The 19,815-nt window shown below is 37.2% G+C and overlaps 1 protein-coding gene across 1 annotated transcript in view; it reads right to left on the bottom strand.

Moving 5' to 3' along the window:
- Positions 1-493: 493 nt before the first annotated feature.
- Positions 494-19,815, bottom strand: part of LOC150086130 (MAM and LDL-receptor class A domain-containing protein 1-like) — a 77,090-nt gene continuing 57,768 nt past the window's right edge. Inside the window, exons 14-19 of the mRNA XM_090373734.1 lie at positions 18,351-18,435; positions 16,549-16,578; positions 15,950-16,156; positions 10,735-11,024; positions 1,069-1,144; positions 494-667 (exon numbers count right to left, since the gene is read on the bottom strand). Coding sequence (XP_090229860.1) covers positions 630-667; positions 1,069-1,144; positions 10,735-11,024; positions 15,950-16,156; positions 16,549-16,578; positions 18,351-18,435 — 726 coding nt within the window. The 3' untranslated portion in view covers positions 494-629. The remainder of the gene's footprint in view (positions 668-1,068; positions 1,145-10,734; positions 11,025-15,949; positions 16,157-16,548; positions 16,579-18,350; positions 18,436-19,815) is intronic.

The raw sequence follows: 19,815 nt of genomic DNA, 5'->3' as shown, positions 1-19,815 counted from the left end.
ACCCAGGAATAGGGACGGTGAGTATAACCACTGATACCCGTAGGAGTGATTAAAATGCACAAAAATATTAAGATAGTGATTTTCAAAGTAATCTAGAGAAACATAAGAGAAGAAATATTCTGTTGGTCTTTGCATTTCAGAGTCTAACGGTTTCTATACAATTCGGATAATGGTTCTGAGGGTGCACACACACATACAAAAAAAAAAAAAAGAAGTTTGAATTGCTCCTCACTTTCGAGAAAACAATGGAACTGCTTTACACCAATAGTTTCCAAAGTGAGAATATTTTTTAATAACAGTTAATAATAAATTTAAGAAAAATAACAGACGTGGACTGGGCTGTTGATAAATTTAATGTCACAATGAACACAAAAGTAATATCATTTATTTGCTTATACACTCTAGCAGATCATTGATTGTCAAATAGTTAATTACAACTGCATCATTTTGGTTTTCATCTACCATTAACAAAAACGCACAAAATATGGTCGTGTTTCAGATGGACGGACACAATATCAATGAAGCTAAATTTCAAAGGCTTAATGACATTAGTTGGGGTGATCAGAGATGATTTCGGAATTCACAGGATGTTGGTATGGGATAATCTTTACGAGGAGTTTGTGGCAAATCTAAGCTGCTGGAGTTACTGACGCTCTTTCTGGCCGTACTGAAAAAGAAATAATTTCACGATAATTTTTATAATGAAGAGGCTATAGACATAAAAATTACAACAAATAAATCTTCATATCAGTTTTAAAATAATTATAACGTAATAATAATTAAAAAGAAATGATAAAATATAACAGATCAATAGCATGGTTTTTCTTCCGGGAAACTCGGTTTTCGTCCAGCAAACAGAAAATCGACCATAGAACACACGCAATTTACAAACAGTATATACGGACCAATATTGCCTTTGCACACCCGCTCCAGAATTCTCAGAAAAAATTCCCTATTCTCTGAAACAAAGCTATACACTTTGCTTTAAAACAAAGCGTTTCCAATGGTCCTTCGGCATATAAAATGTACAAAATGTCTTAAAATATGAAACATCAAAAAGAAACCTACTTGGACAAATTCCGTCGTAGAATGTCACGTCATCTAAAGCAAATCCACCATCTGTTGCTTCTCCCTGAAAGATGATCTACGAAAAATAATAAAAAACTCTGTCCACCTTCATTTGAATAGGACTTATAGAAAGTATATGAAAATAATTATTTTATATAATTTTAAATGCAGTTAAACATGTTACTGTATTAAATGTACATCCTAATAAAAGTATTTAACATTCATTTAAAGCAATAAATACCTCTTAGTATTCCATGTAAATTTATTTTCTTTTTCTGATTTCAAGCTGTCGTGGTAGGATCGCTCACAGTTGGTAGGATTGCCGTCCTCCCCGCACAGGGAGGGAAAGACCTGAGTTCGAGTCCCGTCGATGACGTGAAGAATTTTTATGGGCTTTTTTCACAACGTGGCTGATTTAGTCAGTCTTAGGAAACACTAGCGTGGTTTTTTCCTCCCGGAAGCTAGGGTTTTTCATCCAGCAAACAGAAAATCTACCACAGAACCAAGCAATTTACAGACAGTATACACGGAGCAACATGGCCTAAGTCGCTGATGCTCCTAAAACAACAACTGATTTTAGTGAAATATTGTTATGAATGATTTTAACATTTAATCAGAAGGATAAATACTTAAGAGAAACATCGATACGATATCTCGATTATTCTTGAAGTGAAATTTTTTGCTCAATTGGCACTATCGGTGATATCATTGATATGCAAATTAGTATCTTATATGTACGGTTAAGGCATTTTATTAATTCCAATCAGTCCTCGTGGGTAGCACAATTGGTAGGATCTTCGATCTCCCCACACCGAGGGGAAAGACCCGAGTTTGAGTCCTGTCGATGACGTGAGGAATTCTTCTGGGCCTTTTTCACAACGTGGCTGATTAGTCGGTCTCAGACGAGGGAAGCATGGTTTTTTCTCCCGGAAAGTTGGGTTTTCGTCTCGCAAACAGAAAATCGACATTAGAACACATCCAATTTTGATACAATATACAAGGAGCAATATGGACTTAGTTGCTGAGTTTCGAAAAGAAAAAAAGATTGAATAAACGGCCATAAGTATAAATTTTTCTACTCTCGATTAGCTTTTTAGATGACAGTGAAAGTAATATTTACATAGTCTGTGCGAAGAAATAGTTAAAAATCTTCAAAACGTACCAGCTGTGTGGTACTACACTTAAGGTGGTAGAAAATGAAAAAGACCTGGGAGTAATTGTTCAGTCAGATATGAAGTTTTCTGAGCAATGCGGACAGGCTGCCAGGGCAGGTCATGGGGTTTTGTCAATGATATATAGGAATTTTGCTAGCAGGGAAAAGGAGGTGATTGTTCCTCTGTATAAGGCAATGGTCAGGCCACGCCTTGAGTATCTACAGGCCTCCAAACCTGTAGATACTCAAGTCTTCCTAAATTGAGGCCAGGTCTTCTGGCCTCAATTTAGGAAGGATGTAGATTTGCTTGAGGGTGTACAGAGAAGGGTAACAAGATTGGTGAGGGGGAATGAAGGGATCCTCTTACCAAGCGAGGCTTAAGCGCTGCAAATTGCAATGGCTGGAGACTAGGCACCTGCGCGGTGATCTGATTGAGGTGTATAAGGCCTTGAATGGGTTGAGCACGCTGAATTCTGGTGGGATTCTTCCACTTGTTCAGATTACAAACCTAAGGGGGCATAAATTCAAATTAAGGAAAGGCAGATGTAGAAGAGATGTGCGGAAATTTGCCTTTAGCCAGTGGGTGGTTAATTGCTAGAACAAACTTCCATCTGTCGTTGTGGAAGTTGATAGGTAAAATAAATTTAAGGAGGAACTGGACAAACATTTAGAGGGAATGCTTGTGTGAATTTTTTTTTTTTTTTTTTTCGGCTGATGCTGCATACACTGCTTTCTTGCATCACATGCCACTTCTTCTACTACTACTACTAATAATAATAATTATTATTTATTTTATTTTTATCTGATGCATATCAAAGATAATTAGTAGTATTTTTTGATATCAGATAAATGAGCATGGGCATAGACACCGGCAATCACCGATTTACGTTGTCCCAATTAAGTCGTTTCGATATAACGTCGTTTTAATTTTAAAATTTTAAATTCAAAAACTTTTTTAAGAAATATAAGGAACAAAATATCAGTGACACGACCCTGACTGTTTTTAAACAACACTTCTGGCCATCCTAATATGGATAACACTAATATGGATTACGATATACAAGTTTTTTTTCATCCAAACAAATACGACCTTTATGTTGATAGGTTTGTTATCGATATCATCTTTAGGATGATATCGATATGAAAATAGCATTATCTCCCCCAGACGATTCGAAAACTGATCAACCAGGGCCAACGATCACTTTGAGAATTCTAGTGGGATTACAATATTAAGATGTCCATAAACACCATTGTTACATTATGGGAGAAAGTAACACAGGTTACCATGTTTGGAGACAATGGAAAGTTCCTGACTTTCCAATGTCTCCAAAATTCAGTCATATATTGTCGAATTGGTAAATGAGAGAGGCTTCGACGGAGTACACATAAGAGACCCAGACTGAACGGGATCTGTATATGGTGGCCACATCGTTAACCCTCTTTTAGGGCACACGATTTGCTGGCAAACTGTTGTAAAGTGACAAGATATCTTTTTCCCCTTATTTTTCCCTTTTCATTAATTTATTTTTATTTATTATTTACTTTTTATTTTAAGCGATGACGTCACAAAAATTTAAACGCAGAAGAAAATTTCTAAATCAGCGTATGTAAATTAGCCATAGTGTCATATTTTTATGCGAATTGTATCAGAAAATAAAATAACTGTTGTATTTTATCGCCCTACGTTTGCTATTACAAACGTAGGGCGTTTTATTTAGTGACTCATGCGTTTTGGTATTTTTTCAAGTGTTAGCAAATTCTTAAAATATATATGTATATATATATTTTTCTTCAATTTATTGAACTAAATTTTTGACCTCGCGTTTTTATTTTTTATTATTTAATGATTGATCAAAGTATGCATAGTAAGTTTATCTGTAGACCGGTTTAGTAGCGTCTGAAGTATTACCACACCATTATCTGCAACACTTACTTCTGTACTTCGTACGATTTCTTCTTTTTTTATTTACAAGTAAGTGCGAGATACAATCTAGCAAATTAGAACGTGAAGCACGTGGACCCATGTATATGTACGCTTTCGGAATTAATTTGTTTTCGTCACCGACGGATACGGACGCTTTAACAAATCGTCTGCTACGTGCTATATACGCGTTGTTGGCATGTTTATTAAAACGTAGATTCTTGTTTTCCAATGTTTCTACATTAGAGAGAATACAAAAACAATTCTCAAAAAAAAAAAAAAAAAAAAAAATCAGATGTGGAGCCATTCACAAATAACGCAAATCAAATTATTCAACTATGCCTTTCATCATAACACTTTGTAACAACAGCAGGAACTTCACCCATTACCCATTCTTACATAATGAAATAATGTAATTCAAACAGTGGCGCAACTTGGTGCCTGTGGTCGGGACCACAGGCGCTGAATGAGAAAATATTCAGAATAACTGAATTCATAATTCATTTTAAAAATATGACTACTCACGTTATTATCTAAATCAATTATCATAAAAAAAGTCAGTTGGTTTTATGGAAAAGCTACAGGTGGCTTTTTGGATAATAATTATTTTATTTTATATTTTAATATTTCAAAACAATATTAATTAATATTATAATACATTTAATTTTTACTGAATTATTATTTAATAAATTATTTCTTTTATTTAACTGTTATTATAATAATTTAATTAATAAACATCAGTGGAAAGCAAAGGCACATTTCTGATATTTGACTGTAGGCGCCAAAAAGCCTTATTATGCTATTGCCTCCAAGTCACATTATTTGTTTCTTTTTTTTTTATCAGAAAAAAAAAAAAAAAAACTGTTATGTTACTTAACATTCGTGCGACCTCCTTATCTGGCAACTTTCCCATTCTTGCGTTAATTTGTAAATAGCTCCCTATGTGAAATTGGTGAAAGTAATTAACGCACTGCGTTTCTCTATAGTTTCGATTTATTCCTAATATTCGTAAATGTTTAGGCCTCCAGAGGCCTCGTACTGCTCTTGACGCCCCTGCCTAGCCCTCGTGGGCAGCACAGTTGGTAGAATCGCCGTTCACCCCACACCGAGTGGGAAAGACCTCAGTTCGAGTCACGTCGATGACGTGAGGAAGTTTTATGGGCCTTGCATGGGTAGCAAATTGACAGCTTAAATAAATTCAAGGCAGAACTAGACAAACATTTGGAGCGAATGAATGGGTGAAATGGGAAGTTTATTTATTTTTGGCTGATGCTGTATAAGCTTGCTTTCTTGCATCATATGCCTCTATCCGATATATATAAGCACACGGGTAGATGAGTTTAATTGAAACATGAGAAAAACCTATCCACTAGAAGTCGAGTTATTACATGCGGACGAACGGACAGACATTAAGACAACAGGTGTATGCATATATGCTAACGCGCCTAAAAATTGAAGTGCAGATTGCACAGTTACTAAGTGAATTACTAAATATTATATCAAGAGTTGCAACTGAGCAAGTAATTCATAAGCATTTGGAATGTTACCAGCCCAATCAGCACAGGACGGAATGTTCTGAATCTGTATACTAAAGCAAAAATTGCTTTACCCAAACAGAAACGTAGCCGTTTTCGTATGAAAAGATAGGCAGGATAATGACCTCTCTCTATCTATCTCCAATGTTTGTTTTTGTACAGCGGAATGATCTGACTTTCATTTACTTATTCTTCACGGTAGCACAGTAGTTAATTATCGGCTTCCCCACACCGGTTGAAAGGCCAGGGTTCAAATCCCGTCAATGGCGACAGGAATTTTTATGGGTATTTTACACAACGTGGCTGAGTTAGTCGGTCTCAAGCGAGGATAGAAAGGTTCTTCCTTCGGAAACTTAAGTTTTTCGTCCTGCAAAACAGACAAACCGACCAAAGAATACATGCAATTTACAGATATATATATATATATATAAGCACACGGGTAGATGAGTTTAATTGAAACATGAGAAAAATAATAATATTGCCTTTTCTTTATCATCTTTTAAAAACATAACGAAGATTAAATAATTATAAAAAAAAAAGAAAATGAAGCCTGACTCGCAAACCTCATATTTTGCATAATGTAGACCGTCATATTCCCTCGCGATTTTCAAACCAGTTCAATCTTTCGAAGATAATTTGTCTTACTGATGATTCTGATCGAAGGATTGTCAGGGGAAAAGATATCGTAATCTGATTACCGTCAGATTACGAAATATAGGATGGTACATGTTACGTTGTACGAGTTACACTTACATTGTTTACAATTCTAAGTGGCCAGAGTTCACATAACGGATTTCACAGACCAGACATTTTTGGGAAAAAGAGGTTTTAAAACAAGTAATCGTCCCTTTGTTAATGAAACATGGACTCAGTGCCGGATTAAGGCATGGTCTAGCAGGGCCCTTGCCCAGCAGAGCCAAATTTTGCAAATCACGAAAAAAAAAAAAAAAAAAAAAAAAATATATATATCCTTAGTAAAGGGGACACCGAAACATCTTTCTGCCCAGGGCGCAAAAATGCCTTGGTCCGGCACTGCACGGATTTGTTGCATATTTGAATTCAGGAATGTTTCTGTTGAGTAACTTCCGTTTTATTGATACGCAGGTGGACTGTCCGCTTTCGTCTACCCTGTCCACCTTCGTATCAACAAATCTAGGTTAGTAACATTAATAATCACTTCAATAAGACCTAGATAAATTATTTCGGGTAGCCTGAAAAATAATAGTTAAGGAATAACTTTGGGAAATTAGATCGTAGATCAACTTATTATATGAGAAATAACAAACTTAAGGTAGTAGAAAAGGAAAGGAATAATGGGTAATTATACAATTTTGCACAAGTTCTCACAGGCACAGTTCTATTATCTGAGTACGTAATAATTTTATATTTGAACATTTCAATAAATTAAACTCTTATATGGTATTGTTATTAATAGTGGCAAATGATGCAAGAAAGAAATCTTATAAATCATCAGCCAAAAAAATCCATTTTGATTAATAGATGTGAAAAATAAATAGCTACTGTAATTAACTTTTTGCCAGTTATAAAAGTAATTGTTTTCATTTCATTGCACATATCTTAGCATAATATTTACTGAACTTTTTGAATAGCACTTAACATATTTCCTTCTTTCACGTTCTGTGATGTACTAAAAAAAAAAAAAAAAAAATAGATATATATATATTTTTTTACACTTTCGTAATGTACTTTAATTATTTCCACCTCGAATTGTTAAAAAGGCACAGAACTGGATTTTAGAAACAATCAAAATAAAACACGTATTTGACGGTTCTGCTGTGATTAATAATAATAAGAAAATAGTTATTACAATTACTGATTTTTTTATATTTAGTAAACTGATAACAATAAATGTGCTCCTCAAAAAGCAACGACTTTCATGAGTAAACCGGAACATTTCGTTTCTGTGCTTCCGCCACATTCTACGTTCAAACCTCCAGTCAGCGCACTGTAATAAACATAAGATCAAGGGCTTCAGATACAATATACGAACAGCCTATGTGATACGTATGAGAGAGAAAAATAATAATAATACTATTGATCGGATTTAAATAAAATTTAGGATGGCTGGACAAATCTTTCTAAACAAGATAAATATAAAATTTTATAAAAATCCTTTTAATGGCTCGAATTGTCACATGCGGACGGTCGGACGGACAGACAGATGGAGACGAACGCAATCGGCGCTTTATACATATATATGGGAATGGGGCTTAAAAATGAAGGAAATCAAAAAATCCTATAAGTCTATCAAGTATATAATCCTATAAGTATATTCACAGCTTGAAGTTTTCTTGCCTATTTTTTCTTGATCTTAAAATAAAAAAAGAAGATGAACAAAAAATCTACCCATTAATGAGATACTGTTTTCTCAGAAAAGTAATAAGGTTTACGATGCGATTAATTTATCGATATTAACATAATTATATATTTAAAAAGGTGGATTTTAATATTTTCTCATTAATATCCATTATGGATTAATTTATCGATATTAACATAATTAAATATTTAAAAAGTGGATTTTAATATTTTCTCATTAATATCCATTATGGCAACGATATGCATATTTATCGATATTAACATAATTATACATTTAGAAAGTGGATTTTGATATTTTCTCTTTAATATCCATTATGGCAACGATATGCATAAATGCTAATAGATCAGCAAAGGGCAATTTTTCGTACTTAATACGTTTCAGAGCATCTAAAAGAAAGATGAATTATCTTCGTTTATTATAGAGTAAACTCATAATGGTATTTATGCTGTTACTACTAATTATAAGGCTATATTGACAAGATGATCATTTGTCCAGAAGCGTTCCAATTATGGAACGGTGTTGGCCTTTTAATTAGTAGTTACACAATCACCATCATGTATGAGGCTTCCCTATAATACTCGAAAGTAATTTGTTTTACGTTTATATGCTGGAATTACATAGCAGAGCTAATTTGGGTTGCACCCCAATTATCGCAGACGGTGAGATTACTGGGATGCTGCGCAAATTAGAAAAAAAAGAGGAAAGAAATTGGGAACAATATAAAGACATGTACACATACAATAAGCGGCTGAAGAGAAAATTCTAAATCACCATATTAACGTAAAACAAGCAATAAGAAAACTGAATGACATTATAAACCTGAAGACATCATTACCTACCCTGGTGGGTGGCACAGCTGGTAGAATCGTTGGTTGTTGAGTTTTAGGAGCATCGGCAACTAAGGCCATATTGCTTCGTGTATATTGTATGTAAATTGCGTGTTCTGAGGTCGATTTTATGTTTGCTGGATGAAAAACCACACTTTCCGGGAGAAAAAAAAACATGCTATCCTCGACTGAGACTGACTAACTCAGCCACGTTGTGAAAAAGGCCCATAAAAATTCCTTCCCTCATCGACTGGATTCGAACTCGGGTCTTTTCCATCCGGTGTGGTAAGGATGGCGATCCTACCAACTGTGCTACCCACGAGGGCCTGGTAGAAGCGCCGTTTTCCCAACACAGGGTGGAAAGGACCTAGGTTGAAGTCCCGTCAGTTATGGGTCTTTTTCACAATATGGATGAGTTAGTCAGTCTCAGGCGAGGGTAACATGGTTTTTCTACCAGAAACTCTGGTTTTTCATCCAGCAAACAAAATCGACCTCAGAACACGCAATTTATAGACAGTATATATGGAATAATATGATTTTATTCGTTGATGCTCCTAAAACCCAACAACAACATCATTACCCAAGTAATAAAGCGCTTTTTTGCAAAAACTATCTTACGTTTAATATATTGAATCGAATTAGACGGGGAAGTTTGTTTTAAGAGTGTCATTCAGCGTATTTTATCTCGCGTGGCCGAAGTCGAAGGGGTCAAATCCCACTTCGTATCCAGACTGAAATACACAAAAGGAAAGGAAATCTTAATTAGTTGAAAGGAAGCTGGTGAACTGGAGCTAAGATATTGTAATCAGTTTCCGTTTTAGCTGACTTTGCGGAACAACTTTGACGTGTGCCTTATGACTAATATTATTTTCTTTTTTTATATTTTTTGAGTATGAGACTCATTATTTGTTGAAGCGATAACGTAAAGTGTACTTAAATCATTCGGGTCACCCTTCCTTTTGATAACACGTGTTAGAAACGTGCGATAATGTCGCTTTTTAAAATGTCGCGTATCGACATAGTACCACTACATTTCCGTGTAGTTAAAGATTCGTGACCTAGACACCATCCCGACAACACCCCGCCAAACTACCCTCATATGCTATTAATTCAGAATCCATTCGGCAAGACAGGTTTTCCTACAATTTCTAAATCTCTATTATATTACTAAATACGAAAGCGTCAAGACGTTTAAGTGCCCGGATGCAAACAAAAAAAGCTTCGGATAAACTTTTTGACAAAAATTATATATAATCCTGTTTCTGTTGCCAAATACTGGCGTTCCAGTTGTTAATGGCTTTCAATTCGGGCACCTCTTCTATCTTAACACCGCCCTACTAAATAAACAATATACAGTATTAGAATTATTATCAGATTTCATTTTCAAATGTGTCCACTAGATGGCACCACCAAGTGCAAATTCTGAGCCTTTTCGACGGGAATCGAACAAAGACTTTTCCAAAAGACTATTTATGGAAACTTACGCATAAATAGTAAATCGAATTTCAAGTGTCAATCGACAACTACTAGTTCCAATAGAAGCAGTGCATTGTTCAGTGAACAATCAATAGTTTTTCCCATCAGACAAACAACAAATTATTGAAATAACAACTTTGATGCGACAAAACAAAAAGAAAAAACCCATTTAACTCGTTGGATCACATCAAGCCAACAACGTGAACCAAGAAACTTCTATGACCAATTTGGCTACACAATTTCTCAGTCATTCCTCAATTTCCAAGCCAATTCGTTTAGAAATCTCCCCCCCCACCACTATATATATATATATATATTTTTTTTTTTTTTTTTTTTTTTAATTTAGAAACTTTTATTTTCAAAACATTCAAAATGTTCTACTCAATGAGTAAATAATCGAACGAACATATCCTTACTTGATAGACAGTAGCGGCATTAACGCTAACTTGTGCATACGTCCAGTCGGGTCTAGTAGTATCGTATTTTCGAGTGGAGATCCTCCATACTGTGTTTTTCCTGCCCTCTGCTCCTTCGTCGGTAATCTCCAATCTCACAACACTGAGAGTAGTTGATTCACCACGACCGAAAGCAGAAAACCAAAACGCGAGACATTTTACATCATTTTGACTAGGTTCAAACCGCGGACTCATTAGCATTGGAGTTTGGGCAGTGACCTGATTAAAAATATCGAAGAAGACATATCCAGCTGAAACAAACAAAAAAATAAAATAAAATAAATAAATAAAGTAACTATATTAATTATCAGAAATAATTTTATCAGAATTTCAGAATAAATACTGTAGGCTGATGCGATCCAGCAAATTGCCTGTTACTCGATAAATTACGCTGAATTGGCTTTGCATTAGCAACACCCTCTTTAGCATTAGCATTAGCATTAGTAGAGGCATTTGATGCAAGAAAGCAAGCTTATGCAGCATCAGCCAAAAAAAAAAAAAAAAAAACCACTTCCACTTCACCCCTCTGTTCGTTCAAAATACCTGTCCAGCTGAGCCTTAAACTTATTTAGGCTATCAACCTCCACCACAAGGGATGGAAGTCTGTTCCACCAACCAACCACCCGCTGGCTAAAGGCAAATTTCCGCAAGTCTATCCTACATCTGTCTTTCCTCAATTTGAATTTATGCCCTCTCAGGTGATTTTTCTGAGCTAGAGGAAGAATCCCATCAGCATTGAGCATGCTTAAACCATTCAAGGCTTTATACACCTCTATCAGATCACCTCGCTGGTGCCTAGTCTCCAGACACTGTAATTTGCAAAACTTAAGCCTATCTTCGTAAGGGCACCCCCTTTGTTCCATTCACTAATCTTGTTGCCCTTCTCTGTACTCGTTCCAGCAGCTCTACATCCTTCTTGAAATGAGGCCTCCAGACCTGTATACAGTACTCTAGGTGTGGCCTGACCATTACCTTATACAATGGAATAATCACCTCCTTATCCCTGCTGGAAAAATTATTGTATATCATTGACAATACTCCATGAGCTACTCTTGCAGCCCGTCTGCACTGCTCAGAGAACTTCATATCTGCCTGCACAACCACCCCCAAGTCCCTTTCATTCTCTACCACTGTCAGTGTAGTACCACAGAGTTGATACATTGCTCTGGGGTTGCTGTTTCCCATGTGTAGTACTTTACATTTGTCAATGTTAAACTTCATTTGCCACCTCTCAGCCCATCTGCTCAACCTTTCCAGATCCTGTTGCAGCAGCATAGTGTCAGTAGTGTCCTTGACAACCCTGCCAACCTTTGTATCGTCTGCAAACTTGGACATTAAGCTTGATATACCATCATCAATATCATTTATAAATACAGAAAACAATAATGGACCCAACACTGAGCCCTGAGGGACTCCACTAATAACATTAGTCCACGATGAGCAGTGTCCATTGATTACCACTCTCTGTCTTCTCCCCCTCAACCACCCCTTATCCATAGCAGCAATTTGCCTCCAATGTCACACTGCTCCAATTTGTGTAGCAGTCTTCCATGTGCAACAGTATCAAAAGCCTTTCTAAGATCCAAGTATATAATATCAAAGTTATTCCCTGCATCCAGTTCTTTTGTGACTGCATCATAGTATCCAATCAAGTTGGTCAGGCAAGACTTCCCCTTAACAAAACGATGCTGTGTCTGAGCTATAACTGAAGTCTTGTCTAAATGATCCTGCAGTGCTTCCTTAACCAGTGCCTCCATTAATTTTCCTGGAACAGAAGTCAAGCTCACAGGTCTATAATTACTTGTGTCAGCCTTTGATCTCCTTTGTGAATTGGGGTCACATTTGCACATTTCCAGTCTATGGGTACCTCCCCTGAGTCCAAGGATGCTCTCATAATTATGGCTAAGGGTCTGCTTAGTTGCTTTGCCGCCTCCTTTAATATAACTGGATAGATCCCATCCACCCCGGGTGCCTTTCTTGTGTTTATCTTCAACAGTTTCTCCTCCACTTTACTCCCAGTTATTTCAAGATTCTGTAGCTTACTGCTAGAGTTGAATACACCTCTGGCATTCCCCTTGCTGAATAACTCCTCATGTGTGAATGTCGATGCAAAATACTTATTTAGTTTGTTAGCTACCTGAGCAGGATCATCAACAGTTGACCCATCAATATCAAGTGGACCAATCTGATTCATCCCCTTCCTTCTAGAGTTTACATAAGTAAAGAACTCTTTGCTGTTTTTCTTTGCATCCCTTGCCAAGGATTTCTCGTAATCTGCCTTCGCCTGCCTAACCTCCTTTGTAACTTGGTTGCATATCAACTTGTATCTATCATAGGCTTCTGTGTCATGTGTTAATTTGTAAGTATCCCATGCATTTTTCTTCTCTGCCATATGTCTCATTAGTTCATCTGACATCCATTTAGGCTTAAACCTTGAACAATATTTCTTAGTTGGTATGTAAAGCCTAGTAGCTTCCAAGATAAGTTCTTTGAATGCTTCCCATTTTGAATTTGCTGTTGGTAACATCATCAGTTGGTCCCACTGTATAGAATTTAAATACTGTCTCAGTCCATCGTAGTCGCCTTTACGGAAGCAATAACCCTTCCCTTTACCCCTAATGGTAGTTACCTCTTTGAGTAAATTTGTAGGAATGGGCTGGTTTATGACACTGGTGAAGGCTCAAAGTCAGGAACGACTGATACTGTAGCTCGCACAAGTGGCGAATCACTTTTTGAGTGCCTGCCAGGAAGAATGGGTCGGCGTCGTGATATTTCCAACTTCAAACGCTGAATGATTATGGGGGAAAGACATGCAGGTGTTAATATGTCAACAATAGCCAACATGGTTAAGTGCTCCCGTTCTGTGGTATTATGACTCTACCGTGACTGGCTCACAACAGAGTTCGAATAACCAGCCAAACGTTGCACTTGGGCCAGCCACATCTGGTCGACGATCTTGGTGAGCGTCGCGTGTCTCATCTCGTAACAGAGCAGCACAGTGGCTCAGCTAGCCAACCAGTACAATGTAGGAATTGAAAAACCAATATCCACATGAACTGTGGGCAGGACATTAGATGGTATAGGCTATGGCAGTCAACAGCCGTCGCGGGTACCCATACTCATTGCGAGACACAATAAATTGTGCCTGCCATGGGAATTGTGAGCACTAACACTGGACCACTGACGTGCAAATATTTCGCTTGGTCTGATGTATTCCGTTTCCAACTCTAAATTGCTGATGAACGTACCGCATTTCGAGAAAGCAACACGAGGCCATTGCACCTGGATACAACATTAGTAATCGACATGCCGGAGGCAGTGATGTTATGGTTTAGGGAGTGTTTCTGTGGAAAGCCATAGGTCCTCTGATCACCGTTAATCAACGGCTCGATGGGAACGTCTACTTTTCTATCGTAGCAACTAAGTACATCCTTTCATCAGACAGTATATCCAGACAACTCCGGCGTCCAATGACAAGATAAGGCCCCGTGCCACAAGATCCGGTAAGCTGCTAATTGATTTCAAAAACATGACAATGAATTTTTCGTCCTCCCAACTCATCTGATCTCAACTCAATTAAGCACTTTTCCTACTGGAAAAGAACATTCGGTACTGAAACTATCCACCTGACATTGTGCGGGTATTACTGGACTCATCGCGCAACGCATTGGTGCCACAGAACACGTTGCAACACCCAGTGGAGTCCATGCTAAGACGTCAATGGGATGGGCAGGATTAAGAGCAAAACCTGGCCCCAGAGGTATTAGGTAGGCGTCGCTAATGCGAAACGAGTTCAGTGTATATTGCAACATGAGTCATTCTATTTCAAGCTAGTATACTTTTCATTCCATGAAAAGGTCAATCTGCTGTACTTTATAAACATGCCTCGACAGTGGTTATAATCGCAGTCCTCCATTCCGGCTGTAAAGGCTTGAGTTCGAATCCCGTCGATGACGTGTGGAATTTTTATGCGAGTTTTTTCACAACGTGGCTGAGTTAGTCAGTGTCGCGGCAGATTGCAGGTTTTTTTTTTGTCCTCCTGTAAACTGGCGTTTTTCAACCAGCAAAACGACCAAAGAATCCACGTAATTACAGCTACATTACGGTCGTTTCATAGCCTTAATTGTTTTGGCTCTTAACGCATGCTTATCCAAACCTAATCCACGAGCAATGCATTATCTTGTTCAGTGATTAGGTGTCTATTTATTCTGGTTGACGTCTTAACACAAAACTGGTCCAAATAATGAATATGGCCACGAAACCACAAAAAAACCTCGTTTAGGCGCGAGGAACTTTTATGGTACGTTTTTTTTTGAAAACTCGGATTTTACGTCCAGCAAAAGAGACAAACCAATCAGGGAACACCGAGTAGATATTCTTTGCTAATCCTAATTGACAATTTCTGTAGAGTACGATTGTCATTCATTTGGAATTTTATAAGTAAAAAAATTCAGAAAGATATCGATCTCCAGGTTGGTTCTCGTTAGGCTTTTCCATGTTCTTTTTTTTTTTTTTTTTCATTAGATAAAAAAACGAAATTAATCTTGGATTAAAATAATTTAAAAGTAATTAAGTTCAAATTACAATAAGATACTGTAGTTTACACGAAACAGCGGGGTGGTCAAGCGTGGGAGTGGAGTTGGTTCTTGGTTCAAGCTTACGTGACTACTAATTTCGGTTAACGATGGTATGCAGTTTTCCAAGCGCGTCAGATCCTTCTTCAGTCATTCGCACCATCTGAACACTGAAGGCCATATCAGGAATGATTCTTATGGTGCTCGATACCATTGATGAATTTAAACACCTTTTTTGAAGAGAAATTAAATAATAATGCGTTATTCCGTTCAACTAGAAACATTTACAGATGCCATATTGCTTCGTAGTGACATGAGTTGCTATGGCAACCAAATGACTGCCGGTTCATTTTAACAACTGACAGCAGCTTACATATAAAAAAAAAAATCTGTTTATAGTCCGGGACGATCACACGGTCAGAGGAGTTCACAAGACTGGGTGAATACAAGAAACATCACCATATTCAGTAGCCACGTGAGCTTGAACCACGTGACTACAGGTATTCTCGCCTCACTACTTGAGTACGGCCGGTTTATAGACAATATAATAAGGAAAAAATCTTTTCGTAACAAATTCGAGTCTTCCTGGAACGCAAACTTACCCGGCGCTCGAAAGGTATGATCCTGTAAATTAGCTGGCCGACTGACTGAAGTTGCGAGCCTCCATGTCAAGGCTTCATTAGCTGCTTGTAACTGCCTGTTTAAAACTTCTCGATTTCCCATTCCAATATCATTCACTGGAGGCACGGGACCCTCGGTTGAAGTTGTATTTCGCCATCCGCACATGTCACGTTCGAACGAACATTCCCCTGAAAGCAGAAGAAAATGATTTTAGTCACTTCAATGGTAGAATCATCACAACTAAGCGCTAAAAGTACCTCGAGACAATCTGGCGACATGAATTCGCTAAAAATCACAAACTGTAAAGGAAATCATGTGGCGATTGACTGACGATTTTTATTTGCGTTGCGTCCTATAGCTTCACGTTTGTCTATATGCAAATAGCATGGCGACTTTGGCTGAAAAGTTCCGGTATTGGAAGATTTTAATAAAATACATCGATCAAATTCAATTTTTGTCCATATCGGATTTTCTCCTCTAAACCCGAGTTTACTTTTAGTAACATAAAAGTTAAGCTCGATTATAAACAATTAACCAATCAAAGATAATGACAAAAATACGATCAAATAACTCAACTTACCCATAACAGCTGTGGCTTTACTTGGTTGAGCTAAAACAAGACAAAAATACACAATTTTAACCCTGAACTCTGAATATACAGAATGAATCCATCAGAAAAAAGAAATTAAATCTATATTAAATGTAAATGATAACGCAAGTGAAATTTGGTTCCTCGTTGCCTCCAGGTACAAACAGATCGAGAATCCGATTGAAGATTGTATCTAGCCTCCTCATCAGTGAAGAGAACGATGGTCCATTGCTCCTGGACCCATGCGATATGTTGTTGGCGCCAAATCAAAAGGCCTTTTTATGTGGATCAAGGGAACACAGGCAGACGGCTATAGTGCATAAAATCCCTCTGATGAAACCTCCTATAGATGGTATTGCCTAGATACTAGCTTCTTGAAGATCTCCAATAGCAATGACGCCCAGTACCGGATTTTGGTAATGTGGCGCCCTAGTCCTCATAATTTGAGACGCCCTAAAATATAAGATCGCTGTGGCCCTGGACCAACGGTAATTGCATTTTTCCGGGGCTCCCGCTACTTTGGGGGGGAGGGATCGAGAAATATTCCTCCGCACTTCGAAAAATCAGGTCTTGATATGATGTCTTCTAATTAGGCCCAGACTGTGGTTATCTTGGGTGGGGATCACACAAGGAAGGCAGCGGGCAGGATAAGACGAGCGATAAACGTGAAACACAGAAATTCCGAAAACACGGCTGCTTGTATCTGGTTATCCGATTTTCAATATGTTCTGTGCCACTTTGTTTATGGAATCAGAGAGATTTTTTAATAATTAATGAATATTTGATTCTATTTTCATTTACATTTAAAAAGTACTGTATTTGAAAGTTCCCATGTAATGTCCTTTAATAGTTAGAATTAACAAGAAGGTTAATTATTGATATAAAGAAGCATTTCTAGAAAGAGAGGCCAGTACTGTGGTTGTAACGTTTTTAGACCAAATACAGTATTTTATCACGGTATTTAAGACTTTGAAAGGCTCTAGTAAGTTCAGTAAGGAAGATATCTTTTTTGCTTTCGTAGGTGGCACAAACTAAATTCCACGTACTTGTTTTAAAAATGAAAGACGTAACGTTTTATGCTCACACCCGCTACTTACCCTACCGAATCAACGTTACTGAGTTAGCGTCATTTCAGTTTCGCATTTTCGTTACCAATCGGTTTTACTTCAGTCCGAAATATTTAGTATGAACGATGTAACGTTTTATGCTCGCGTCTGCTACTTACCATAATGAATCAAAGTTAGTGACTGAGTTAGGGTCATTTAGAAGTGACGTCATTTCCGTCTCGAATTTTCGTTACCAATCGGTTTTACTTCAGTCCGAAATTTAGTAGGTGCCACAAAAGATGTTTTCACATCAAAATTCTCTTCCAGCCAATGGATCATTAACTATAGCAAAAATTAACCACCTAAGTTTGTAGAACTAGGAAGCTCATATCAGGTCCTTGCTGCCGGCAATGGTTATAATAGCTGTTCTTCCATAGCGTAAGGAAAAGGCCTGGTTTCGAATCCCGTCTCGATGGGGAGAAGCTTTATTGACTTTTTTTTTTTCACGCTATGGCTGAGTTAGTCAATCTCAGGCAATGGTTTCGGTGTCCGCTCCCCTCCAAAAAGGAAATCAACCATCGAAGGAAGAGTTGGACAGATGCCTAGATGAAAGTAGATGACTTCTTTATAAGAATGATGAACAGGCCTGACTTTTTTTACTGATTTGCCTTATTAATATTAAATAGCTAGAGGAACGAAGTTAAGTACAAATATTAATATCAATAAAGTGATAAACAGAATACTTACAAGTACAATCACCATCAAAGAAACTTATATCATCAATTGCAATGACTCCAACTCTTCCATCTCCCCAAATTCCTTCAATGATTACCTAGGAAAAGCGCATTTCTATAATTATATTAAATTATTATATTTCCTAACATATTATTATTAATAATAACATTATAAGTATTTCCAAATAGGTTTCCTGCTTATTTAAACCTTAGAGGTAACAAGAAAGGTAAAGAAAGATGAAAGGTTAGTATTGTTGGAAAGGAAACAAGTTAGTTAACGTACGCAAATGATAATAATTCATAATTTATAAGAAAAAATTGAGCAAAAAGCAACGACTTTTATGCGGGAATCGAGAAAACTTCGTTTGTGCGTATCCAACACATTGCCCCTTCATTGTTCCAAATGGGGCATGGCAACAAACATAATATCCAGTGTTTCAGGTACAATACACGGTATATGCGTGAAAAAAAAATAAATAATTCCTGATTTACATTAGCTCGATTTTAATGAAATTTAGAAATGCTAGAATTTTTTTTCTAAAAGAGCCAAAGGTAAATGTTTATGAAAATCCATCTATCGAGAGTCGAGTTTACATGCGGACGGACGAAAAAATAATAACTGCCGGATTTCTATTGGTCCGATTTTAATACAAAAATTAGGAAAGCCGTAGAAATGTTTCGAAAAAGGTTCAAATATAAAATTTCATGAAAATCTGTCCACTAAGAGTCAAGTTGTTGCATGATAACGGACCGACAGACAGACGGACGAAAACGGTTAAGAAAATAGGTGCATTATTTATATATGCTAACTTGTGCTTAAAAACAGATTTTAACATCACGCCCATGGATTGTAGCTTTTACAGTACAAAAACAAGACCATGCAATGGTATACGAAAGCCCGGATTCGTGGTTGCTTTGTGGCCCTTTCTTTTGTTATAACTAAATAATACCATTTAAGAAACGTTTTGGGGCACCCTTCTGTGTTGGGACCCAGAAGGGATAACAAAGAGATATCACTTTTCTGTTCGGAATAAAGAAAAAGTCCTATTCGGGAACAATCAAGTCTGTACTTTTCACCAAATTTCTCTTACGTCTAACGCGTTTTAATTGAACAACTTTTGTAATATACACCGAGTGGTCATTTTATTAGGTGCATTCGCCTAATAGCGAGTAAGTTACTTTTAGCCCTCAGAACAGCCCAAATTCCTCGTGGAATGGACTCAACGCGGCTGAACCCGTGGCACAGGGACGTTGGTCCATGCTGACTTAACTGTCTTAACAGCTTGTACAGTTGTTGCAAATCGGATGATTCGCGGAATTACACTCCAAACATCTCGTTCCACTTCGTCCACAGGTGTTCAATTCAATTGAGAGTGATTTGTAAGGCTATCAGATCTGTGATTTGTAAGGCTATCAGAGTAGGTAGAATTCACCATCGCAGTCTTGGAGCTACTACTCTGCAATTCTGACCCATGTTA

Source organism: Mastigoproctus giganteus, chromosome 5, assembly GCF_048544385.1.
Source record: "Mastigoproctus giganteus isolate SK-2022 chromosome 5, ASM4854438v1, whole genome shotgun sequence".
Taxonomy (NCBI): domain Eukaryota; kingdom Metazoa; phylum Arthropoda; class Arachnida; order Uropygi; family Thelyphonidae; genus Mastigoproctus; species Mastigoproctus giganteus.
The sequence above is the reverse complement of the archived record's forward strand: the minus strand, read 5'-3'. Positions and strand labels throughout refer to the sequence as shown.